At 40.2% G+C, this 26,898-nt stretch overlaps 1 protein-coding gene across 1 annotated transcript in view; it reads left to right on the top strand.

The window, feature by feature from the left end:
• The window catches only part of LOC133404614 (kelch domain-containing protein 8B-like), a 95,067-nt gene extending 82,363 nt beyond the window's left edge, over nt 1-12,704 (top strand). The window contains exon 6 of the mRNA XM_061680673.1: nt 3,441-12,704. Coding sequence (XP_061536657.1) covers nt 3,441-3,637 — 197 coding nt within the window. The 3' untranslated portion in view covers nt 3,638-12,704. The remainder of the gene's footprint in view (nt 1-3,440) is intronic.
• The last annotated feature ends 14,194 nt before the right edge of the window (nt 12,705-26,898 follow it).

A 26,898-nucleotide genomic window follows, 5' to 3' on the forward strand; every position in this document is an offset into this window, starting at 1 on the left:
CATTCATCGTGACTTACCTTTCACCCTGGAAACCGCAGAAAATTGGCCTTCCTCCGTCAACGCTTCTGGGGGCCCACCATGGAAGATGACACCTGGTCCTTTGTCTCTGCATGCACAGTAAGTGCTCAAAATAAGACATCCTCTAAACCAAGCTCTGGTTTACTGCGTCCGTTTCCCATTCCCAGACGCCTTTGGTCGCACATCGCCCTGGACTTCGTTTCTGGGCTTCCCCTGTCAAATGGGAACACAGTCATTCTCACTGTGGTGGACAGGTTGGAAACTGTAGGAGGCCATGAACGGAGACATACCGGTGGCGGAGCTGGTGAGGGAGTTGTGGGCGTATTCGATCCATGGAAGGAATGAGCTCCAGGAGGTGGGGTTGCGTGCGGCAATGCAGCGAAGGGCTGACTCCAGGGATTGATTTGCCCGCTCCGTCTGGCCATTGGTCTGTGGATGGTACGCTGAAGACAAGCTGGCTCCTGCGCCCAGTCTTTTACAAAAGTATTTCCAGACCAGGGAAAAGAACTGGGGGCCCTGATCTGGGGACAGGCCACGGGAGAAAAAGGCACAGGGATGAAGTTTCTGGGATGTGGGGTCCCGCTGCGAGAGGACGGCCCCTGCCCCACTGTCCAAGGTGTCACCCTCCACCGCGAACTGGAGGGAGGGGTCGGGGTGGCGTAGGATGGGAGCACTGGTGAACAGGGTTTTTAGTTGGCTGAAAGCTTGGGATGCTGTCGGTGTCCACTGAAAGTGGGAGCTGGTGGAAGTAAGGCGGGTGAGGGGACGTGCGACCTTGCTGTAATTGCGGATGAAGCGGCGGTAAAAATTGGCGAATCCGAGGAAACGGTGTAGTTCTTTCCGGGTGGTGGGAATGGGCCAGTCAATGATTGCTTGGATTTTGGCAGGGTCTGGTTGTAATTGTCGTGGCAATGAGGTAGCCTAGGAAATGTACGGAGGAGAGGTGGAGTTTGCATTTTTCCGGTTTGACACACAGATGATTTTCGAGGAGGCGCTGGAGGACTTGGCGTACATGAGTGCGATGTTCTTCGGGGGAGCGGGAGAAAATGAGGATGTCGTCCTGGTAAAATAAAATGAATCAGTTTAACATATCACAGAGGACGTCGTTGATGAATGCTTGGAAGACAGCAGGGGCGTTGGTTAATTCGAATGGCATGACCGGATATTCAAAGTGTCCGAGGGGGGTATTGAAAGTGGTCTTCCATTCATCCCCCTCTCGGATACGGATGAGGTGGTAGGCATTTCGCAGGTCCAATTTGGTGAATATCTAGGCATCGTAGAGGGGTTTGAATGAGGGGTAGTGGTGATTTGTTCTTTATGGTGATGTCATTGAGTCTATGCATGGCCGGAGAGTGGTATCTTTCTTTTCGATGAAGAAGAATCCGAAAGAAATTAACTAACCCTAACCCAAAGTAAAGCTGGGGTACAGTATGCTCCATCTCACCCTAATGAGGATAAGCATGAAATAAAATGAATGGACGAACTGTATTATTTTCTGCAATAAAAAACCTGATTGGATGGATATGCTTTCAAGGATACTCCAACAGTCTCCAGCATGCAGAGTAGCATCTCTCCAACAACTACTTGGAAGTTATTTTCTCTGCAGAAGAAGTCAAGCCATAAACCTCTTGTTCCAAAGCCCAAGTCCTTAGCAGGAACACCAATATAGCAAAAACACATACTGCACCTTAGGTGATATTTGGTGAGCGACTACTATGTAAATGAAACACAAGGGATGAATCACTGGGTGTTTCAGAAAAATATATCTAAAGCAATGAATAAGAAAGGAAGAATATTTGACACAAGAGAGGAAATAACCAAAATGAAAGTAGGGTGGACTCAGATCAGAGGAAAGTTAGGAGAAATGACTGCAGAGTTGTGTGTTTATAAAAAGGAGAAGCAGACAAAAGGTCTGGAAAGAAAATAATAGGCTAAAGAAATGAAAGAGGAATTGAAAGTGAACTTGATGAAGAACAACAAAGGAAGGACCAGATGAAGGATGGGATTAATGAAAGGGGAAAAAAAAATAGAACAACTGGACCGACACATCAAAGCAATGACGGGAAGCCTTTGAGCAACAGGAACAGTGTGTGTGTCTGCGTGTGTGTGTGTGTGTGTGCGCGCGTGTGTGTGTTTTGATAAAACTAACGAATAATAAAGTAGTCACAAGCGGAGCCATCCCAACACTTGGGTGCCATCACATTTGCACAACAAACCTCTCACCCTGTGACGAGAGTCTCCAAGGAAACGGAAACGACATGATTCTAGTAAGATGTCCAGTATAATGACATCTTTGCACCTGAGTTTAGAGGACGCAAGAAAGCAGAAGTGAGTGAAAATTAAGAAGGTCTCAGCAGAGCTATGAAATATGGTAACGTGTCATCTTGAAATTGGCCCTGTTTTTGTGCTTTAATTGATGTGAACACCTCATGGAGTCAGTCTTGCAAATGGGCCATCAAAAAATGTATTGACTGTTGTTCTACATTACATTTGCAATTAAATTTGTACTATAAACCCAAAAGTTGAGTCTGGTGTGCAGTACAATGACAGCTTCATCATTGTGGTATTCCCAAATGCTTTTTACATTAAATAGCATCTGTTTCCTCTTTCTCTATTGAAATTCTTAAATTATGAGAGTCCTTTGGGCCTGCTACTGCTGTTGTTTGGTTTTGTATCACAGCGACAATAAAATGGTTATTTGACTATTTGACTATTTGACTGAGAAGTAAATGGTGATTTCTTCACAGTATTGAATTTTTTTGAATTCCTGATTTGGTGGGTTTTATGAGCTGGAAGCCCAAATTATGTAAAAATAAACAAATAAATACTTTAAATTGTTTAAATTGTGGGCCCTGAATCTATGATCTATGAAAGTTTAACTTTTTGAATGGAATTATGAAAATAGACTTTTCCATGATATTCAAATGTTTTGGAAATCGTCAGTGTGTGTATGTATGTATGTATATATATATATATATATATATATAGATAGATAGATATACACACACACACCCTAAACCCTAAAGATCTTAAAAGAGCAAATGCTAACAGGTGTTAGCATCAGAGGGTCCTCTCTGATTGGTTTAGAGACCATGATGGGTTTCATGTGTCTGCTTTCAAGTCACGGAAATATATTTTTCCTCTTGAAATGACTGGGCACCTGTACGCACCCTCTGTTTTTATTTGCTGCACCATTCAGAAATTAGGGCGCATATGCGACCAAAGTAGTCGCACTATAATGTCCTATAAATAAAAATTCATACACCGGATTTCCAGCACCACGCTGGCGTACTAAACCCTAGCTCTGCCGCACATTGATCTTACTTTATGCACATCAAATACAATATATATCTTTTTTTTTTGTCATTGTTGAAAAGTTTTTTTTCCCAGTGCTTTGTTTTAATTGTATCTCAACTTTGCAGGCAATGAGCCATCACCTTTGGGCTCTGTCGAGAGCTACAACCCGATAAAGCGTCGTTGGGAGTACGTGGCGCCTATGCCCACCGCACGCTGCTCGTCTGCACTCCTGCAGACCTCCAGCATGCTTTTCGTCATCGGTGGGGTGGCGCAGGGCCCGAGCAATGCCGTGGAAGCTCTCTGCTTACAGGAAACAGTGTGACACGTGCACAGAGAGCAACGCACACACTGGAGTAAATGCACGCTGCCGTTGCTATTTTTGTTGTCGCTTGTGTGGAAATGGCTGAAATATATTTCCTTGGATATAGAGGCTATCATCCACACATACTTTACTACTTTCACACGCGACTGATGGATGCCTCTTGATGGTACACAGATTCTGAAAGCATTTCTAAAAGAAAAAAGGCATTCGGGGACATTTGCCGACAGAGCTGGACGAATAAATACAAGGACAGTCAAGATTACTGTGACTGATAAGGAGAGAACACTGACAGCTTGTCTTCCTTGCAGATGTCAGGGGAAGATGAAAAAAGAGCAAAAAATAAACACACACACACACTATCTGAAGACTTCACATGCCTTTGAACTCTTGAGCAGTTTTCAGAACAAAAGCAGGGTACTTTTCTGGATTTTAAAGGAACATAGGGCCATATATCTGTCACACTCCCCTGCTGCTGCGTCAGCAATCTGACATTTTTCTAGTATTCTCTTTTTTTTTTTCATATAATGATGTGATTGTGGGACACTTTATTTTTGTTCTTTAGTTTTGTTACGGTGTTGTTTAAGTGTTAACATTCCTGGTAAGTTACTAAATGTATGTATTTATGAACAATTGGTTTGGTGGCTGGGTAGTAGAAAGTGTTACATTTAAAGCGCCAAAATTTGAATTTCTTATAATTTGATCATGTATGCCGCAGGGGTGTCAAACTCAAATTCATGGTGGGCCAAAATTAAAAATTGGGACAACGTCACGGGCCTAACTCAATATTTAATGAAAAATCACTGCGATGTCCATGTTTCCCTTCTCTCCAGAAATGTAGCATTAAAGTTTATCATATGAAAACAAATTTAAATTTTGCTTAAACACTGAATCTGGAATAAACAAACTTTAATATTATAAACACGAGAAATACAATTTTCGATAAAAGACATCAGTGGTATTTGTTTGTTGTTTTGTATTTAAATAGATAACATGTATTCTTCTGTCTTGCCATCTTCTATTTATCTATCTCCAACTACCTTTCTTTTTGATGTAAATCTTTTTTCAAAAGCCAACAACAAACCAACCCCAAAAAATAAGAATGTCCTTCAATAAAAATAGGAGTTGGAGTTGATAAAGGGCATTAAAAAAAAACATTAATTCAATGATGTTATATTCTTTGTTACAGCCATGTTGCTCCGCACACGATAAACAGGTCTGTCTTTTACTTTAGTGAACAGACAATCTGCCTCCCACCTGTCTTGGAAGTTAACGGTTTTCCATCTTTCGTTTGGCCATTTTTGGGAAGGGGAAGTGTAAATTTGCTCGAGGAGACTGGTAGCATAGTTGCTAACAGCAGCAACAGAAAGGGAAGGGGTGCTCGCCGGTCTAGACTGATGGGCCAACACACTAGCAAAGCATTCTGGGATTTGTAATATTAGTGGCGCATGTGCTATATACTGGCAGGCCAGCTCTAATACACATTTGATATGGTCTTGTGGGCCAAATATAATTACATCGTGGGCCAAATTTGGCCCCCGGGCCTGAGTTTGACATATATGATGTATGGTGTAATACCTGAAATGATGTGCTCCTTTCTGACTAACATGAAGCCCATAACCAAAAATGTTTTTTTTTTAACTTAAAAAAAAAAACAAATCTTGATGATTGTGTGCCCCCAAATACCGAAACTTTCCATGCTACACCACCGAACTCAAGCGTGTTGGATGTCCATCCATGGCCGCCACAACACCACCTGGTGTTGACCACAGTCACTGTGCTTCTTTTTATCTCCAGCCTTGAGCAGTAAAGTGATCAATCGCCGCTGACATTGTCCGTCACACTGTAGCACACTTTGTTCGTTTGTTTTTGTTTGTAGATGCTCAATCACAGCTGCTGCATCCACTGGACTCCTCAGCCACCATTACTGACATGTTTGTTCTGTTTCCTCCATCCACCACCACCACTGCAACGCAGTGGATTTATTACCTCAGCTTGACATCCAGCACATTTCGGATCAATGGATAAATCACCTCAAGGTAATGTCAGATGGGCAACCTTTTGAAGCATAAAATTGAATTTAAAGAATAGGACAAAACACTTGTTGGCATGTCATTGTTTGATGTTTATGTTGCGTTGGCCATGCTGTTCTTAGCTTGTACCCAAAACATCAGCACAAATGCAATTGTGCTAACAGGTGTGCATACCCTGGCAGAATTTAGATTTTTAGGCCATTCTGGGAATACGAAATTGGATCTTTCACTCATTAGTGGATGGGTGAAGACATCAATTATCAAAACTTTATTTATTTATTTATTTGCTCTTTTAAGATCATAATTACAACAGTAATTCCCGACATGATTCTGTTGAAAAGTTGACAGTTTTTAACATCAATGACAACTTAAACGTTTTTGTGATAGTTTCGGTTGAGGTACAGCTGACCATTCTTCTTTTCAGGTCTCCCCAAAACATCAGTGATTCACATTCATGTTTCACAGATGGAATGTTGTACTTTAAATCATAGGCTTTGTTGGCTCCCATCCAAATATATACCGTAGTCTATGGTTGTGGCCTTAAAGTTCAATTTAGGTGCAATAACTTTGTTTCAGACGTTTTGACGTTTGTTTCTGTGCTGTTTGCTTTGTGGCAATTTAGTTGTAATGGCTTTGTTCTAGAGACTTGACCATGGAGCCCATTTTTCCTTAAATGCCTCCCTAGTGTTCATCATGAAACAGCCCCACCAGTTTTCTCCAGAGAGTCCTGTATTTCAGCTGAAATTATTTGTGTTTTTTCTTTGTATCCTGAACAATTTTACTGGCAGTTGTGGCTGAAATTTTTGACCGCGGCTTGGTTTCAACAGAATCTCTCATTTTCCACTCGGGGATTTTTTATTGTCCCATTGCAAGGACTTTGAATAATTATATTATTCATTATGAATGAAAAGCAAACACAATTGTTTGCTTTTCGAGTGACATTAGTGACTGTGGCAGCAGTAAAATGAAAATAATGTACAAAACTATACCATAAAATTATTATAGAGAATGTGGCAGATGTCAGTTAATACACATAGGAATCAAAATGCGTCCCTGCATGATGATAAAAATGTAGGTTAGTTGTACCAACTGGCGACCCAATAAAAACAGATCCTGATCTCTAACCTGTGCAAAAAATTATGACATAACCCCCCACCCACCCTCAAAATTCCATAATTTGAAATGTGAATTCCTGAGCAACTACGTGGCCAATTCTGGTATACATTTGGTGTATTTGATTTTAATTGAAATACCTAGAAAATGCATGCTGCACACTCTTGTTCAAGCAAATTTATCCCACAAAAAAAATCATTTTTTAATTTATTTCTAATGGTTTCATTCACACTGAAAATGAAAAAGTAAAACTTTAACAAAATTAAGTCTAACAAAGTTTGTTTTTACACATCTTTTTATACGACTAAAGGATCTAGATTTTTGGGGGGAACACTGTACACTATTAGTGGGTGATAGGGAACAAGTCGTACCATGAATAATTGCCAGGGTTGTAATTATGTAACTATGGATGCCAAAAGATGGCGGTAAAGCACTTAAAACAGAAACTATCATGAAGCATCAACACCATGAATCTAGCCCCTATGTGATCAGGAACCCATGTTACATAAATGACTATTCAATAATGAAATGATTCCACACAAACACTTTCACATGAGGCTCATCAGTAGTATTAGCTAGCATACCAGCCTAAATAACATGCCAGCACAAACTGACATTACATCACACATGGGCAAACAAATTTGCAAACTAGCACTTTGCACAAATGGTATGAGTCATTAAACTCACTTTTGGTACCTACAGTTCACACAATAATATAAAGGAATAGGCTAATTTTAACGGCAACGTAGATTAAATGGGCCAATTGTAGCTGCATCGGGAGAGACTCAAACACAAACTTTCATTCTGAGCTGCATTCAAGGACCACCAACAATAGAGAACATCTCAAAACCAATTAAAAAAAAAAAAAAACGTCAATTAATTAAACCTAACAACAACAGCAGCACAAAGACTCCAAAACATGGTGCCAAAGTAATATGTTTATTGCTTTGGCCTGTGGCCAAAAACAGCAAGTAGACAAATTTTGCAGTGAATAACAGAGAATAGGTTCCCATAACATTGTGAATATGCCAATTTGCGAATGCCGTAATGCGAACATGTGGGGGTTCACTGCATAATTTAAATAGATACTATACTTAACCCATTTCAGCAATAGTTTTTCCTGGTCAAGAGTATAAGCAGTGCCACTATAATGACATTTTTGGGTAACAAGATCAATAAATCTAAACTAAAAACAAGATGTTCAGATGACAGACGTATGCTTCAGATGTTTGGACCAGCTGCACGCACAATGAGCTGATGTGTCATTTAGTTACTATTTATTTGATGCATTAAAGCAACTAATCTTAATTCAAAATAAAGAGAAGTCTGTCTGATCACAGCATACTAATTTCAAAAACATAGAGGGAGAGAAAGAAAACATGCGTCAGATGAGTGAAAGATAAGCCCAGGACCAGAAACACACAAATGCACACGCTCACTTTTCCTTGGCTGTTGCAGTTTCGATTTCTGGTCTGCATCCAGACAGATCTTATCTCTTTTGAGGGATGGTGCCAATAGACAGTTGGTTATTTTGGGTGTTCACCATTTGATTGTGTTAGGTGCAGGTCACACAGCGCAAAGAGCATACACACATAATGGATTCGCATGACAGTGCAAATGCATTTTCCACTCAGTTATGAAAACAGTTCTTTCTACGAACAACTACAGGAAAAAGGCATGGATATAATCTTGTGAGCTGTGAAGTAAACAAGGTTTTTGTGGTTTTGCCACACTTCGATATTGCATAGGACTGTTGTGTCTTGCTGCTAAAGAAAAATGATTTATTAGATTTGATATATGTCATCGGTCCATCCCCAATTTTGCAATTGTGAGGCTGCGACGTGGGCAGTTGTGAGACTGATCCATTCTGTCAGTTTGCCAGCACACTGGTGCTTGTGAGCATTTCTGAGAAATGTCTGTAAAACCTCAGTATTTATTATTAGGCCATCTGGAGGTTGGAGAGTGTCATCTAATTTCATCTTGTGTTTTTCTCTGCTCCCCCCCAAAAATCCCTTCAAAGAAATCGAAGACTTCTTCACTAGGTTGCCCTATTTTTCCCTTTTATTTTTTAACATAATCTCTGTCACTCCCTCATTGAGTCACAGTGGCTCATGGATCAGATGTTCTATAGGTGCCAGGTTAGTTTCTCACCTCTCACAGCCAGTTGAGGGATAAGAGCAGGATGATTCAGAGCAAGTAGAAGTCAATTACATGCTGAACCCTTTTAAACAGGCCACGAGTGGATGATGCACAAGCCTGCTTGAATGTGAAGGCAAATGCATTCTTGTTGAAAGCCAAAATATATTGCCAACCTACATCCCAAGGCACTTTGTATTTGGAATACGTTTTGGGTTAGTTTAGTGATCAAATTTTCCAACTATGTGCGTTAATGATGTAAAAATATCCATCCATCCATTTTCTGAGCCGCTTATCCTCACAGGGGTCGCGGGCGTGGTGGAGCCTATCCCAGCTATCTCTGGGCGAGAGGCGGGGTACAACCTGAACTGGTCGCCAGCCAATCGCAGGGCACATACAAACAAACAACCATCCGCACTCACTTTCACACCTACGGGCAATTTAGAGTTGTCAATTAACCAACCATGCATGTTTTTGGGATGTGGGAGGAAAGCGGAGTGCCCGGAGAAAACCCACGCAGGCACGGGGAGAACATGTAAACTCCACACAGGCGGGGCCGGGGATTGAACCCTGGTCCTCAGAACTGTGAGGCTGCCTGATGTAAAAATAAATCAGTAAAAACTTTGCACACAGGCTTAGGGTCCATTGTGCCAAGAAAGTATCTATTACATTTTGGTGCAGATTTATTGAATTTATCGCTATTCTATTCTGCTGATCCAACATTAAGTTAAACAAAACATTATTCTATGTACTTTAATTATGTATTTATTGACAAGTTTTCTTTGTTCTTTATTTTCTTTTTTCTTCAGAATTAAAATCCGAATTATTTTTTATTTATTTTGTAAGTGCTCTCGGGTGGACCCCTGGGCCCGACCCCGCCTCTCGATTGATCGGGTGGGGTCCTCGGCCTCTGCGGTGCAGGCACAGCAATTACAGGACACTTCTGTCAGTCTGCATGCAAAACGGTGTCAATTCACTTGCATGTGTCCGCACTTATTGCGACAAATAACTCATGAATATGCAAATTGCTTAGGTATCCCCTCACTCACACTCTCGTCTTATAGACTTTTATAATTTACATAGTCAATCCCACCACACTTCAGTTGTACAGCCGGGTTCACGACCCTTGTCCTGGATGCTTCTTCTCCTGTCCTTGTCCTGTTCTATCTTGTCCTGTCCTTCCCTCACAGGGACTACACTACAGCACTACAGCCCTGTACAACACTCATATCTAATGTTTCATTGTTGTAGATATGTAATGATTTACTTTTCTTATCGTGTTTACAGTTAGTGCTTTGTCTTTTGTCTTCATTTCGCTCTCCCCGCTAGAAACTTTTTTCTGTTCAACTGACCGACTCTGATTCTCAATAAACATCAATTATAATACTTAGAAACCACAGCGGCAGCTTAAAAACTCCACGGTGACACAGTAAAACTGTTCCGGCATAGAAGGGATACAGATCCTCCATTCTGCTTGACCTAACAGCTGAACAGGACAAAAAAAAAAAAAAAAAAAAAAAGTGGTGGGCAAAGTATGACCTGCAGGCCACAGAGGGCCCACTCCGTTCTTTCTATCTGCATTTACTATTTATTATCAGTAGTCCTTTAATAGTTATTCAGTTTTAATTTCAAACCTTTAATTTAGAAATTATTTCCTAAAATGTCATTATTTTTTTCATTCAACTACCTTATCAACTCATTTGGTTAACGATGTCTGCAAATAATAAAACACAAATATTACATTTACATTGAACAGTATGTTATTACATTTATTTTTACTATTTTACATACAGTTTATTTATTTATTTTAAGTCATCTTACAAAAGACTTGGCCCATCTGTCCATGTTAAAAATCTTATATGGGCCTTGAGCACAAACGTTTGCCTACCCCTGAGATGAATGGCGTTCATGTGAGTGAGTCTTGAATTAAAAAGCTGAGACAAAGTTGCGTGTAAATGAACACTGTTCAGTTTGACTCAGAATTTAATATAACCACTGTTGAGTTGTTTATTAAAGTGAAACCAGTTTGGACACATGTTTTGGGAAACAAGAGAGCATAATTCTGCTCCTGTTGTGATCTTTCCCATTCTCTCTCTCTCTTGCTGTACTGTGCTGTTTCCCTATACGGTGATTAACATGATAGAAACAGGAACAAATGCTTTGTGGTCTCAGTGAACTATTGCTGTGTGATCTGTCTGTGCAAATGTGATTACTGCACTGGATGAAGTGTTCAAAAAATGATGAGATGAAGTGCTGGGAATTGTGGTCATTCCCATATAATATTAATGATGTACCTACTGTATATCATGATGCTTTACCCCCCATGGACACTTTATGATATACTGTACTGTAGTCATACAATGACTAAACATTTATGACGACAGTATATCACAGTTAATTAGGACAGGAACTAAAGCAAACACTTCCCCCACACTGATACCTAGAAAGTGTTCCATTGAGAATTAAATTCAAAATTGTTTTAAAAGTAAGGCACACTATTAAATTATTGTAGTATTACTTCAGCTACACACCTTCGCCACTCTGGATACATATACAAACCTCACTATGTGACGTATTAAAAAAAAAGAAAAAAAAGTCCCACAAAAAAAGTCCCACTGCAACAAAAACCACTAGCCCTAATGTCAAGCTCATGTATGAGTTTCATAATTCTAAATATTACCTTAATTTAACACAAATAATAATCTACACATTCATTTTTTTGCACGAAAGGGGACATAATTTGAGCATTTTTTAAAAATGTTATCACAGTGGACATGATTAAGTGATTCCTTGTTGTGAATTTGGAACTTTGGAACAACACCCAAAATATTGTTGATTCATCAAACTTTAAATCTTCCACTGATAAATTGACTGAGCAGCAGTCATTCAAATGTAACATTCTAATATTCTTCCTGAAGTCCAGTTCAGTTCCGTTCAACTCAGCCTCAGTTACTTGCACTTTCAAAGTCCGTAATTTGCAATGACTAAATGAGCAAAACAAATTACATTTTATTTACCTATCTCCGGTAATCGCAAAGTTGCAGAAATAAGATTGCAGCAGCTGCATTATTCATCTGACAAACAAACTGTAATAGCATCAGCAAGAAGCTAGCTTCTCATAGTTGAAAACAGCTGAGAACACAAAATGCCCCATTGTGTGCCATTAATGGTAACTGTGCATCAGCGCTTCAGATGTACAACCCTATTATAACGATAGTGATTAACACTATTTGATAATCCCTCTAAGAACAAGGTAATTGTATCCAAGTGTTTTTCAATTGCACAATAACGTCAAGTAACAAGATGATGTATTATTGTATTATTATATCGTAATAATGGTGATCGCATCATTTGTAGGTGTTGTGCTTGCCATAAAAGATGAATGTGACTCTTTGTTGTGTTCAAGATGTAACAGTTAAACTAAGGTATGTATTTAATAGTGCAGTAGTGCATTAATCGTCTTGATGGATGAAGGTGTCATGTCCAAATGGAAGCCTGACACACCCCATTAACGTGGTTTCTAAACGGGTTTTTGATCCATGGAGAGTTAGATTCAGTCATAACATTGAACCACGACATAACGCACATGACATCAAGTCTTGTTCCCTTACTGGTAATATAACACACAGACTGCTCCACTGATTCAATTGGGAAGGCCTTTGTATTTCAGTTTGTCACTCAGGTTGATCAGAATGATGATGATGATAATGATGATGATGATGATGTGTCTGGCAGGCTTTGGTTCTCACAGCAGTGCAGTAGTTCAGTGCCTATGCTAAATGTGAGGTAGTGCCTCTAATATGAATCTTGTTCTATAATAAACTATTTTGACTTGCTGTCTAAAACCCTTGTGTGCAAGAATCTGTTCTCCCCCCATTTTTCTGTGTCATGTCAGTGCAACCTTAGAAGATGAAAAATTGAATTAGTGATACGTATTTGTAAAAATATACATGTAGAAGGAGATGAATAGTTTGTTTAAATATGGCTATTTTCCAACATGATCAACAGTAGCAAAACACCCACCAAAACGTTTCAGCAAACATTTTTTGCTATAAAGTCATAATCACTTTTTTGTGGCTTAGAATTAATTTTGTGACGTTATGTCTTGTTTTCTTGTGACCCATGTTAATGTCTTGTGATACTCGTGAGGTTTTCGTTTCCACCTGTTCTCGTCAGCACCCTACCTTGTGTCAGCCAATCAGCTCCCTCCAGCCACTCATGTCATGTCCAGTTGTTCCTCGTTGTCACGTCACTTTGCTTGTATTTAGTTCCCTGGTTTCTTTAATTTCTTGTTGGCGCATTGTTGTATGGAGTCTGTCATCGATTGTCATAGCCCATGTTTCCTTACCCCAACACGTTTTTTAGTGGTGAGTATTTTATTTCCCTATGTTTCTTTTTTACTTTAAATTAAGTTTTTGGGACTTTGTTAATTTAGCATTTGCTCCATGACCCTTGTTTGCCCCTTGTGCCTGTTAAATAAATTTTTTTTTTTTTTTTAGATCCTGCAGCCTGCTTCACTGCACATTGTTCTTTTTTCTGTCCTTTTTACCAGTGTCCTCCACTTGTCCTAGTTATTCATCCTAACAGCGCCCCTTCCCCTATATATTTTAGATTATGAAGATGGCCCCAATTTAGTTAACTTCCTTACCGATTCTGACTCTGACACCAACTTTGATTTCTTTCTGTAGTTCTTCTTACCCTAGTCAGTTTTTGTCACGTTTTCCCTGTTCTGGTCCCTGCGAGTTAACACCCAAGTCCTTTCCTTCCGACCTTTACTTGGGCATGCGTTTGGCCATCTCTCCAGGACCTCTCTGCGTGCTGGCCAACGGAGGCAACCAAGTAAAGGTCAAGTTTCATCGTCCTGTTTTTCCGCCACCATTTCAAAGCCACAATTGTTTTTGACCCATTTCCACACCCCTCTACTCATGGGGAGGGGTTTGTCATGATCTGTTTTTTTTTTTTTTTTTTTTTTTTTTGTGGTTTACATTTAGTTTTGTTACATGTTATGTCTTGTTTTTCTTGTGACCCGTGTTAATGTCTTTTAATGCTCGTTAGGTTTTCGTTTCGACCAAGACAAAAAAGACACGCCACTACTCCAATAAGATGGGCATTGCGAAACAAAGTCACAATACAATACTGTCCCAATTAAAAATCACTTTCCTGAAAGAAAGAGGCACAAGCTTTTTTTCACCACAGCACCACCAGCTGGAGCTGGCGGAGGAGTGCCGGAGTGCACCCTGACGCAAACTCACCAGTGACTCTACTATACTGTTGTACTGTTGATATATAATAATACTATTGTAATAAATAAAATAACAATATGAATAATCTAATCCTTTGTGAGTTTACACACACAGCTCCAAAAGAATGACGAGTCTTCTTGTGACACTGTTCCAGTCTGCACAGGGCACCAGAGCAATATGCAAAAAGATATCTGAAATATAAATTAAATGTGACATTATAATACCAGACAAACCATAAAAAAAACATCTTCCCCTGCTGTTTGCCCTAAGGCATACCAGTTGGAAATTTTAATAGGACACATTTTCAGCTTCCCCAAAAGGAAAGGTAGAAACTAATAAAAACTACAAATCTACAATACCCCACGCGAATAGTAAATGTCAAAATTAGGTGGGGAAAAAAATCCAACCCTGTTTTGATATAGGAATCAATATTTTCCTTAAACCATTAAACTTGTAATTATCTCCAATAATAATGTTACTATAAAGACAGTGTGTGATGCTTCCGCTGTACAATTCACCTCTTGTTCTCCCATCTAGTGGCAAAAACGTGAAATTACAGTACTCAAATTGTAGTGTCATCAATGCGTTTGATTTAAGATGTTGAACCTATTATACTTACATTTGGCTTGTAGGCTTTGTTTAGCCAGTTCCTTCATCACCTGTTCATAGATTCCCAGTGACTTTTAGATGGTCTTATACCCAAATAAGTAATGTTAACTTAAAGAATTTCAATCAGTAAATTTAGAAAACTCACAGGTGTATTGTGGTTTTCTAATAAATCCTTCTTGGATGTGAACTGCAGTTTTCTGGTCACACGGTAGGGCTAGTGATTCGATGTGATAATCTAGCAGAAGCATTCACTGCCAGCATACAGGGTGACTCCAGTGGTGTGTTCACAGGTCTGTTGTCATCAATTTGAGAGCTGAAAACACTGTGTCAAACTGTTCTGCGGTCAAACTCTGCAATTCATTATAGAACATGTAAATATGTTTTCTTTTCCACAAAATAGCACATTCATTAGTTGATGTTTCCCTGTTTCCTGGACGTGTCAAATTTAGTGTTTCCGATTCAAGAGGATAGATTTGGTTTCAAGTATTTGGCGTATAAAAGTATTTTTGCCCAGTTCTTCCTTCGGCGAACGTTGCTGTTGAGTCTGTTCTACTTCATCTCAGATGTCTTTTCTGATATTTCTTGAAAATGTGGTGAAGAGTCATCTGAATGAGACAGATTGTTCTGCTTAGAGTGTCGTGGTTTTCACTGACAAAAACTCACCTCTGTGGTGATTATGCTGACATTCACAAAGTAACCTGTTCTTTGAGCATTAGCAAGCAAGCATAATTTGTGCTATTTTAATATATTGCCATCATTCAGGGGTCTAAAAACTTAAAGCACTGAGAACATAATCCAGTATCCTCTGGGTTGACTCGAGAGATAAGAAAACATTTACCCACAAACAACCAGAAAACTACAATTTGTCAACAGGAATTCTGACCACTTTTTCTTACAAAATGCACCATGAAGCTTATAACACATAATGATTCCATACATAAATAAAATTAAATAGTGGTTACCACATCTGATTCACAATTCAGAGGTTGTGGGTTGAAATCTGGGCTCTGGCCTTACTGTGTGGATTTTGCATGTTCTCCCTGTGCTTGCGTGGGTTTTCTCCCAGCAGTCTGGTTTCCTCCCACACGTCAAAACCAAGTATGTAAGGTTAACTGAAGACCCACGCTGTTTCAATGTGTGATGTGTGAATGGTTCTTTGTCTATATGTGTTGGCAACCAATTCTCTCACCTCTCGCCTAAAGGTTCGCTGGGATAGACTCCAGCTCACCCACAACCCTAGTGAGGATAAGCAGCATAGAGAATGGATTGATGGAAAGAATCATCCATCAATCCATTTTTCATACCGCTTATCCTCACTAGGGTCGTGGGTATGCTGGAGCCTATCCCAGCTAACTGCAGGCAGGAGGCGGGGTACACCCTGAAACCGTCGCCAGCCAATCGCATGGCACAGATAAACAAACAACCAGTCGCACTCACATTCATACCTACGGACAATTTAGAGTCTTCAATTAACCTACCCATCAACCATTACTTTAATTCTTAAGCGTTCCTGCTTTATGAATTAAAACATGCGTGCCCACAAGCAGCCTCAAGAAAGTGTAATGTTTGCTTCATCAACTGTGCAAAGTCAAAAGTAATTATTTTACTAACACAACTACGTAACATGTTTTAAAATCATACCAAATAAGAAAGATCTGAAGTACCATCAGGTGTTTGAAATGTCATCGTTTTGTTGCAGGTTGTATCGTGTTTAGCAGGCTGTACAATGAAGACCAAGGTCTGCCAGTGTACGCGGGTGTTCTAAGACACATTCATGCACAGATAACCAACTGTATAAAGAAGTATTAAGGTTTCAGGATGTCACCATCATTGACTATTTGGGACCAAGAGCAACAGGCACTCATGTCATTTCTCAAGTGCAAGCCTCTTAGGGCCTCCTTGACAAGGTGGGATGTCATTGCTGAAAAGAGAGCCTGATGGCCTGCAGTGTGCAGCTATTGCTTTCAGCCTCAAGCAACACGTTTTCGCAATTCCTACGGTGGTACGGTGCTGGAAAACTGGGTCGATTTAATTTTAATTTTATGGAATGTATTCATTTCAAGGCTTTTTTCTAATGCTGAAATATGTACAAAATGTACCTTTACATCATGGCTTCAAAGTCATTCAAATAGTACACCGTCTTGTACAACCCCAATTCCAAGTTGCAATGTTGTGTTAAACATAAATAAAAACAGAATACTATGATTTGCCGGCGGCACGCTGGGCGACTGGTTAGAGTGCCAGCCTCACAGTTCTGAGGACCGGGGTTCATATCCTGGCCCCTGTGTGGAGTTTGCATGTTCTCCCCGTGCCTGCGTGGGTTTTCTCCGGGCACTCCGGTTTCCTCCCAAATCCCAAAAACATGCGTTGTAGGTTAATTGACGACTCTAAATTGCCCTTAGGTGTGATTGTGAGTGCGAATGGTTGTTTGTTTGTATGTGCCCTGCGATTGGCTGGCAACCAGTTCAGGGTGTACCCCGCCTCCTGCCCGATGACAGCTTGGTTAGTCTCCAGCACGCCCGCGACCCTAGTGAGGAGAAGCGGCTCAGAAAATGGATGGATGGACTATGATTTTCCACCGAGGAGCTTTTTAACCACCTTGATGACATTGAACCCGAAGATAGGAGAGCCCACCTCAGAGCCCCCGGACTCTGCTTCCTCATAGTGTAGAATTGAGAAGGTCTTCAAAGTATTCGGCCCACCAACTCACAACGTCCCGAGTTGAGGTCAGCAGCTTCTCCTCCCCTCTATGCACAGTGATGGTGATGCACTGTTTCTGCCTCCTGAAATGCTGGATGGTGGACCAGAACTTCCTTGAAGCAGTCTGGAAGACCTTTTCCATGGCCTCACCGAACTCCGACTCAGGGCTACACGATAATGGCCAAAATAATAATCACAAATATTTTGATCAATATTGTAATCACATTTATTCATCAGTAGACTTTACACCGATCTCATCAGCTTGATCGGTATCGGCTGATAATTAGCATTTTATGCTAATCGACTGATTGGCTTTAATGTCATAATTCACCGATCCGATCAATGACGTCATTGATCGGCTCCGCAAAAGACATTTACTCCGGGTCGCCGCGTGCACAGTATATTTGAATCCAAAAACTAATTTATTTGGAGCCTTGTCGCGTGTCTTTTGTGGGACGGTGGTGAGGGACAGACGACAAGTCTGAGACAGACAACACATAATGTGTGGATCAGACTACAAGACAAATTTGGTCTTTCACGATTGCACTATGTCAGGCTACTGCAATAAAACTTGTATTCCGATACCACCACATCCCGTCTTATCTTGTCAACTAAAATGCGACCGGATACACTCATTACCATGGCGACGACATCGCGACGTGTGTATTATAAAAACAAAATGGGGAAAAATGTGTGGTTGTGGAGATTACGTTCATTTAAACCTTGTTGTAGGTATGTTCACGTACGTTTAATACGATACGGTTCGCAAGCAGGCAACAAAATATTATGTAGCCTAGCAAGCTAGTGCTAGCACTAATGGTTGTATGTAAACATGCCAGCGTTATGTTGAATCATGCTCTAAAGTTTCGGTTTGTGTGAAGTAATTTAATTACAGTAAATTAGCACCCATTATTTCTGTCATGTTGTAATGTTGGTTTGACCTGACTGATTAGAATACATGACTTGAATAGAGAATACTTTAAGATACTCAGTATATAGTACACAAGTATATACAGTAAATGAACAAGTCATTTAAATGGACACATTGCTCCATCTTGAGATTGGATCGGTGATCGGTTATCAGTTTTTTTTAACTTGCTCATCGGTGATCGGTCCCAAAAATCCCGATCGTGTAAAGTCTATTAATCACGATTTTTCCTCGTTTGGGAAAAAAATATTTTTATTGCACTACTTTTCAACAAACATTATGTAAACAGTCTTCAATTCAAAATTAATGTTTAAATCAGAATAAATGATAGATAATAAAAATGTGCCCATGAAATTTAAATTTACCAAGGTGTAACTGAAAATATATGCTGCAGTAAACTTAATGGAAGCAAATTCAGTTTATGCATAAAAGGGACAATATTTGGCTGCAAGCATTGCCTTTTCATTTGAAAATTCCCATCCATATAGTGAATTGTCAAGGAAGGCTAAGGCTCCTTTGTTCTGCTTGACCATAGGTAAATCCTGCACGGTCACAAAATGTAAAGAACGCTACAATTGTGATTCCGCGCTCTATTTACTTCTGGCACTTTTTCACTATGATCAGGACAACCCTCCAGTGAAAGTCAAGGCAGCTGCCACAACGATTGGTTTATATTATTCATTACTGTTACACACCACCTCTCTGCCAACATGTTGCGAGAGCCAACTTCAAAATAAAAGGCATACACACACACACACACACATATGTATTAAGACATTGGTCATCAATGCAATTTTAGGCTTCTATTTTGAAGTTGTCCTGTAATGCTTAATAATCGTTGTGGTGGTTGTCTTGACTTCTGCACGCTGGCCTGACCGCAGTCTTTGCTCATAAAGTGTGTGAGGGGATCACATGTTTCTTGTCCAGTGTTTTGAGATTTTTCTGCCATGTTATTCCGATGGCTGAACAGATTAATTGTGTCCCCGCCTCTGGGCCTGGCTCCAGGGGGGGCGCCCTGGAGACCCACGTCCATGCGAGGGATGACTAGGTCTAAAACTGTTTCTCTTCAAAGTGGGTCTTTGAGCCCTGCTTTGTCTAGTCCCTCATCAAGGACCTGTTTGCAAGAGTTTACCCTACCAGGGGCATACAAACCCCGACAACATGGCTTCTATAGGATTACTGGGACACACAAATCCTTCCACCACGATAAGGCGACGGATCAAGGAGAGGATCAGGAATTATGAATTAGTTACAGTGGGTACGGAAAGTATTCAGACCCCCTTAAATTTTTCACTCTTTGTCATATTGCATCCATTTGCTCAAATCATTGAAGTTATTTTGTTCCTCATTAATGTACACACAGCACCCCATATTGACAGAAAAAAACAGACTTGTTGAAATTTTTGCATATTATTAAAAAAGAAAAACTGAAATATCACACAGCCATAAGTATTCAGACCCTTTGCTGTGACACTAATTTATTTAACTCGGGTGCTGTCCATTTCTTCTGATCATCCTTGAGATGGCTCTACACCTTCATTGGAGTCCAGCTGTGTTTGATTATACTGATTGGACTTGATTAGGAAAGCCACACACCTGTCTATACAAGACCTTACAGCTCACAGTGCATGTCAAAGCAAATGAGAATCATGAGGTCAAAGGAACTGCCTGAAGAGCTCCGAGACAGAATTGTGGCAAGGCACAGATCTGGCCAAGGTTAAAAAAAAAATTACGCTGCACTTACGGTTCCTAAGAGCACAGTGGCATCCATAATGCTTAAATGGAAGACGTTTGGGATGACCAGAACCCTTCCTAGAGCCGTCCGGCCAAATTGAGCAATCGGGGGAGAAGAGCCTTAGTGAGAGAGGTAAAGAAGAACCCAACGATCACTGTGGCTGAGCTCCACAGATGCAGTCGGGAGATGGGAGAAAGTTCTAGAAAATCAACCATCACTGCAGCCCTCCACCAGTCGGGGCTTTATGGCAGAGTGGCCCGACGGAAGCCTCTCCTCAGTGCAAGATACATGAAAGCCTGCTTGGAGTTTGCTAAAAAAAACACCCGAAGGCTCCAAGATGGTGAGAAATAAGATTGTCTGGTTTGATGAGACCAAGACAGAACCTTTTGGCCTTAATTCTAAGCCGTATGTGTGGAGGAAACCAGGCACTACTCATCACCTGTCCAATACAGTCCCAACAGTGAAGCATGGTGGTGGCAGCATCATGCTGTGTTTTTTTTTTAGGTGCAGGGACAGGACGACTGGTTGCAATCAAAGGAAAGATAAATGCGCCCAAGTACAGGGATATCCTGGACGAAAACCTTCTCCAGAGTGCTCAGGACCTCAGTCTGGGCCGAAGGTTCACCTTCAAAAGAGACAATTACCCTAAGCACACAACTAAACTAACGAAGCAGTGGCTTCAGAACAACTCCGTGACTGTTCTTGAATGGCCCAGCCAGAGCCCTGACTTAAACCCAATTGAGCATCTCTGGAGAAACCTGAAAATAGCTGCCCACCAACGTTCAACATCCAACGTGACAGAACTGGAAAGGATCTGCAAGGGGGAATGGAAGATGATCCCCAAATCCAGGTGTGAAAAACTTGTTGCATCATTCCCAAAAAGACTCATGGCTGTATTAGCTCAAAAGGGTGCTTCTCCTAAATTCTGAGCAAAGGGTCTGAATACTTATGGCTGTGTGATGTTTCTGTTTTTCTTTTTGAATACATCTGCAACAATTTAAACAATTCTGTCTTTTTTCTGTCTATATAGGGTGCTGTGTTTACATTAATGTAGAAAAAAATAACTTAAATGATTTGAGCAAATGGCTGCAATATAACAAAGAGTGAAAAATGTAAGGGGCTCTGAATACTTTCCGTACCCAATGTATATACTGTAAATCAAATAATTATTTCTTTCATGAGCCATTATTACTTATTTCCCCTTATTTTGTTGGTTTTCATGTTGTTGTCGATACAGATAACTGAACAAAACACCCCTCCATCCATTTTCTATATCACTTGTCCTCACTAGGGTGAGCTGGAGCCTGTCCCAGCTGGCTGCAGCGTGCATATACAGACAAAAATTAACAATTTAGACTCTTCAATTGATTTAACCTTTAACATGTTTTTGGAATGTAGGGAGAAACTCAAACAAGCACAAATAGATCACGCGAACGTCACACAGAAAGATTTTAACCCAGAACCTCAAACCTGCAAAGCAGACGTTCTAACCGCTGCCTCAACATGCTCCGAGCAAAACATTTGTTTGAAAATGCAAACAGTCACTGCTGAATGTACTTCCTATCGAAGATGAATGTGTTGTCAATTCTGGAATCTGAAATATTTCTGTCAGAGACTGTAACCCTTCTGATACATAGACTTCAAATCTGGAATCTAAAGTATTTGGTGGCGTGGAGTGGAAAAATATTTTGCATCTCGCTAGAGAAACGTATCCTGTTTTCAATAGATGTTAAAAAATGGCTCTTCTTGAACCAGGGAAATCACCCTGTTTCACATGCTACCTTTGTGGTCATAAAAATGTCATGTTTTGAGTGTTTAATCTAGTTTGATACAAAGCACAGTAAGCCATTTTCCCCCTCGCAGGTCATCAAAAGACTCAACAGTGTCCAGAGAAGACTTAACAGCTACACAAGAGATGACAGATGGCCCAGCATGCCTTGCATGCTTCATCAAGAGGTAACCAAAGGACAGACGCAGCCATAGACCCAAGGGGACTCACTTGTTAGCCGGAGTCCTTGACAGATAATGTAAACATCACATGTAGCTTTACTGTCTGACACCTTGCTGACGGATCACAATGTAGGATTAAGTTTGTTTGTAGCTGAAACTGAAATAGACCCCCACAGTGGGAAGAAATGAAGGTAGAATTTCTAATGGCTACAATTAGTTGAGCACATAATGTGACATCAAAGCAGCTTTGTAGTCTCTCTATTCGTGGGGTGTAGGGACCGATCCCAGCTGCAATTAGTGATAAAACTGCAAGTAACTGAAGCACCCCCCAAAACGGTTTATCATTAACTATGATAATAGTTTAAACCGTAACATATAATACATGACTATGATCCTGAAACAGTTTAATTTCAAACTCATCTTAGACCCTCTTCAAAAATAAATGGCTTACAGGTGATTTCATTTTTTTAAGACTCTTTTGTAATTTATGTTGCCTTCTAGGCTAAACTTAGCTTCTCCCAGACATAAAAACCTTGTCTCTCAGTCGAGATTTGTAATGTCAACATAGTTCCTTTGCACCAAGATGCCATAATGTGGGAGAGTCTAATATGAAAGTAGGACTCATTTTACCACTGAAATATGTGTAATAGATATCTCTGTTGAATTGTAACGTATGATTAATTTTATATTAGTAAGAAAACACAAAAACTGCGAAAAACAAATGCCAGCCAATAATGGAGTATAGGTTAAAAAAAAAAAAAGTGAATAGGTGAATTTGTGAGTAGTGAACAGGTAAATAGGCGGGGGAACACTGTATTAGGGTATTTTAGTCATACACTTCTAAACTTGTTCATTTGCCAGGCGACATAGCAAATTTGGAAGTGTCAACTCCTTGGGAGTTGAAGTACGGTAACTACTTTTAAAGTCTATATGGGTTCACTCTAGTTGAAAAAACACTTTTAAAAGTGTTAAACAGTTCACACTATCACGGAGTTGGAATAAAGTTTGCGTTTTTTGTTTAGATTTTTTTTAGTTTTTTGTTTTTTTTCAAATGTATTATACTTATTCGTATGCCTCATGGGGAAATTCAATTACACTCACTAAACTTTTTGTTGCACACAACACATTGAACCAGATCACACATACAGGCATGCGAGGAGAGATTCAGAGTGAAAGAGTTCACAAAGAGTGCTGCACCACTAGAGCTTGGGTGGCAGTGACAATTCCTTGCTCAAGGGTACCTCCACAGTAGCCAGCAAGCAGATGAGCATCTCTCCAACAACTGGTTGCCATTTTTACATTTTTGTCCTTGAAACTGTTTCCTCTGACTGCAAAGCCAGAGCTACTACAACTGTCAGTCAATTATAGTATCATCACCAATTTCACTCCCTAAAACAATACATGCCACTTGAATTTACAAAAAAAAAAAGTACAATTTTGAATCAAACTGTATTTAAAACAAAAACTGCACTGTCTTTGCAATGATACAAGTCACACAACATGACAAGGTGGCTGTTGCACAGACAAAAGTTCTTCAATGTGCGCAGTAAAAGTATTTTTTTTTTTGGAGTCTGTTAGGATCCTCAGTTTGAAAAAAGCAGGGAAAAGTCAAAAGAAGCACAGTGGGCGTCTGCTGTTCCTGATCTTTACACATACACGTCACTGATATGTTGGAATTCTGGGCGAAATTTAACAAAGAAACATTTAACAAAGTTGTTTCTCCAGATTAACACCAACTCGTTTGAGGAATTTACTCTCACATAGTTGAATTAGATGAAACAAGTGTTGAATTAACACTGTATTTTTAACATACAACATCAACATTGGAAATGTAACACTTTTGATTATGCTGCGGAGAAGTGCTGTCCTACCTGTAGGCCAGAATGCCGGTTGATTAATCACAGCATGTGTGCTGCAATACATCTTAATCGACGCACATAATGTGTTATTGCAATTACTAAGCATCCAATCAGATACTATCACCAATTTCTGTGTCATTGCCTGTGCATGCGAGTTACATTATGCCAAAAAGGAATTTTCAGACAACCTGCAAATATGCCCCCTAGAGCCTCTAAGCAATATAGATTATGCTTCATTAGTTTCTGGCAAGTGTGAATGTTTTTTTGTCGATATGTGCCCTGCGATTGGCTGGCGACCAGTTCAGGGTGTACCCCGCCTGTCGCCCGAAGATAACTGGGATAGGCTCCAGCATGCCCGCGACCCTAATGAGGAAACGCAGTACAGAAAATGGATGGATGGATAGTTTCTGGCAATACTATGACATCGTTTTTGCAGTCTGGTCTTGCGGGACAAGTCCAATATTTATTTTTGGGGATTCTTGTTACATGCTATATTAATATACTGATATTTGATCCAGAATAATGTTGGCATTAGTATTATCTGGCAGCATTGAAATTTTACGTGGAATAATGACATTATTTTTTTTATTTCTTACAAATCCCCATATTAGTGTAGTGTACCTTGAAAAAACGGCACGTTGATTATAATAGCAGTGGGTAGGGCAAATTGCATTTTAATATTTTTGAAACACCAAGTCACTGCTAACAATTGTTCTATTGTTATTGAAGTGTAGCATTAATTTCACATGGTGCTGTGTTATGACTTGTTTGATTCTTGTGACTCAGTACAGATAATCAGGGGTGTCTCATTTTTCATTCATTTTTGCGGTGGGCCACATTGAAATTATGGTTTCTTTCAGAGTCCAGTTAAGGCTGTCAACCCATATAAAAGTTTTATCGCCTCATAATATTACATTTAAACAACAAATCGATGACTAACTAGTTGATGAATAACTAGTTTCGAAATCAATCATCAAGTCAAGAAAAAGGTTAAACTATTGCATTATTAAATGAGAAGACACTGCAATATTGGTACAGATTGCACCAAGAAACATGAAGTTGACACACGTGATAGAGCCACACAAAATGATATGACACCCCAGATCTGTCTAGACCACATGATCTCCTCCTGAATGGTTCAAGCTTATGGACCTAAGAAAGGTCCCAGTTGTGGAGAGTTTCCATAACAGACAGCGTGGCATTATTAATAGCTCTCCTATGTGACAGCCAGCAGGCTTGGATACCTTGTCTACAACTGTGTGAGTCTCTGTGTTTATGTGCAACGTTGCGTAGTGCAGTGTGGCATTTGAGAGAACGACTGAGTGAGCAGCACCATGACAACATCATGAAAATGAAGTCTGCAAATACATCGATCGTTCCATTATTTTGTCTTGTTCAGTTGTGTTGCTCAATGTGATGGCATGGCATCTTTATAGTGTGGTTGTACTCACAGTTTTGTCTGTTATCATTTGAGCATCAGAAGGCAAACTATCATGGGAGTAAATGCTGCAGTACTGTACTAAAAATGAAGAAAAGAACAGGGCAGTTGGAAACTGATTGTCACTGTTATGAGATATTGTGTAACTTCCCTTGTCTCGGGAAAAGTATGTATTTCCATCCATCCAAACTGTCCTCGAGAGCAATTTTATGCAAGTGCAATGAACAGGAAAGAGGAAAGTCAAAGGCTTGATTTGCTATATTATTCGAAAAAGGTCGGCACGGTGAATGACTGGTTAGCACATCTGCCTCACAGTTCTGGGGACCGGGGTTCAAATCCCGGCCCCGCCTGTGTGGAGTTTGCATGTTCTTCCCGTGCCAGGGTCAGCCGCTGCTAAATGCCAGGGAATTATTCAATAGAAGGGGGTTCGGAAAATCAGATGAGAAGGGGATAAAGATGGGCAGCGACAGCCACACTGAGGTTGTACTGAGGTCACTGTTCTATTCTGTAGCTTTAAAGAGTTATATGATATCTGGCCAAGAGAGCGGATGCGGGAATGATAATTGGACCCATGGCTTTGTGTAAATATTTCTTCCATGCACCTGCTCTCACACTGTAGCCATGTACAGTATCAGATATACTGAGTTATGGCATCGGAAGCAAGGCTGTATTTGCTGCTATTTCATTTCTTTTTCAGAAAGACCTTATAAAACTGCTGTGCACATGAACAATGACATATTTGATGCAAAAAAATAATAATTTAAATGTATTCACAGGTACTGTTTTTTGGGGGGGATTAACATTTCATTACATACATGTGCACCAGTTTATAAAATGTAAAAGTCGTAAATGTCCTTATGTGCATATAACTCATGTTAAACTTGTGGAGAATGTTTTTCCAAGAATTTGTTGGGATGTTCTTTTCTAAAAGTGAGTCACAATAATCAGCTGACTTTTTGTGGTACTTGCAAATACTTTGTTTTACCCTCACCCTCAAAGCCAATTCTTAACTGCTTTATAATTATGGCATAACATGCCATTTGGGCGCCAAAAGCATTTTACTGACACTGGAAAGTAAATCAGGAAATTAGCAGCTTATTCAAAGCATGCATAGTTTTGGATTTTCCATTATAGTTGTTTTATTTCGTTTTGACTTTTCTTTTTTAAATTCATCCATCCATCCATTTTCTGAACCGCTTCTCCTCACTAGGGTCGCGGGCGTGCTGGAGCCTATCCCAGCTATCATCGGGCAGGAGGCGGGGTACATCCTGAACTGGTTGCCAGCCAATCGCAGGGCACATACAAACAAACAACCATTCGCACACACATTCACACCTACAGGCAATTTAGAGTCTCCAATTCATGCATGTTTTGGGGATGTGGGAGGAAACCGGAGTGCCCGGAGAAAACCCACGCAGGCACGGGGAGAACATACAAACTCCACACAGGCGAGGCCGGGGATTGAACGCCGGTCCTCAGAACTGTGAGGCTGATGCTCTAACCAGTCAACCACCGTGCCG

The sequence above is a fragment of the Phycodurus eques genome, chromosome 1 (assembly GCF_024500275.1).
Source record: "Phycodurus eques isolate BA_2022a chromosome 1, UOR_Pequ_1.1, whole genome shotgun sequence".
Taxonomy (NCBI): domain Eukaryota; kingdom Metazoa; phylum Chordata; class Actinopteri; order Syngnathiformes; family Syngnathidae; genus Phycodurus; species Phycodurus eques.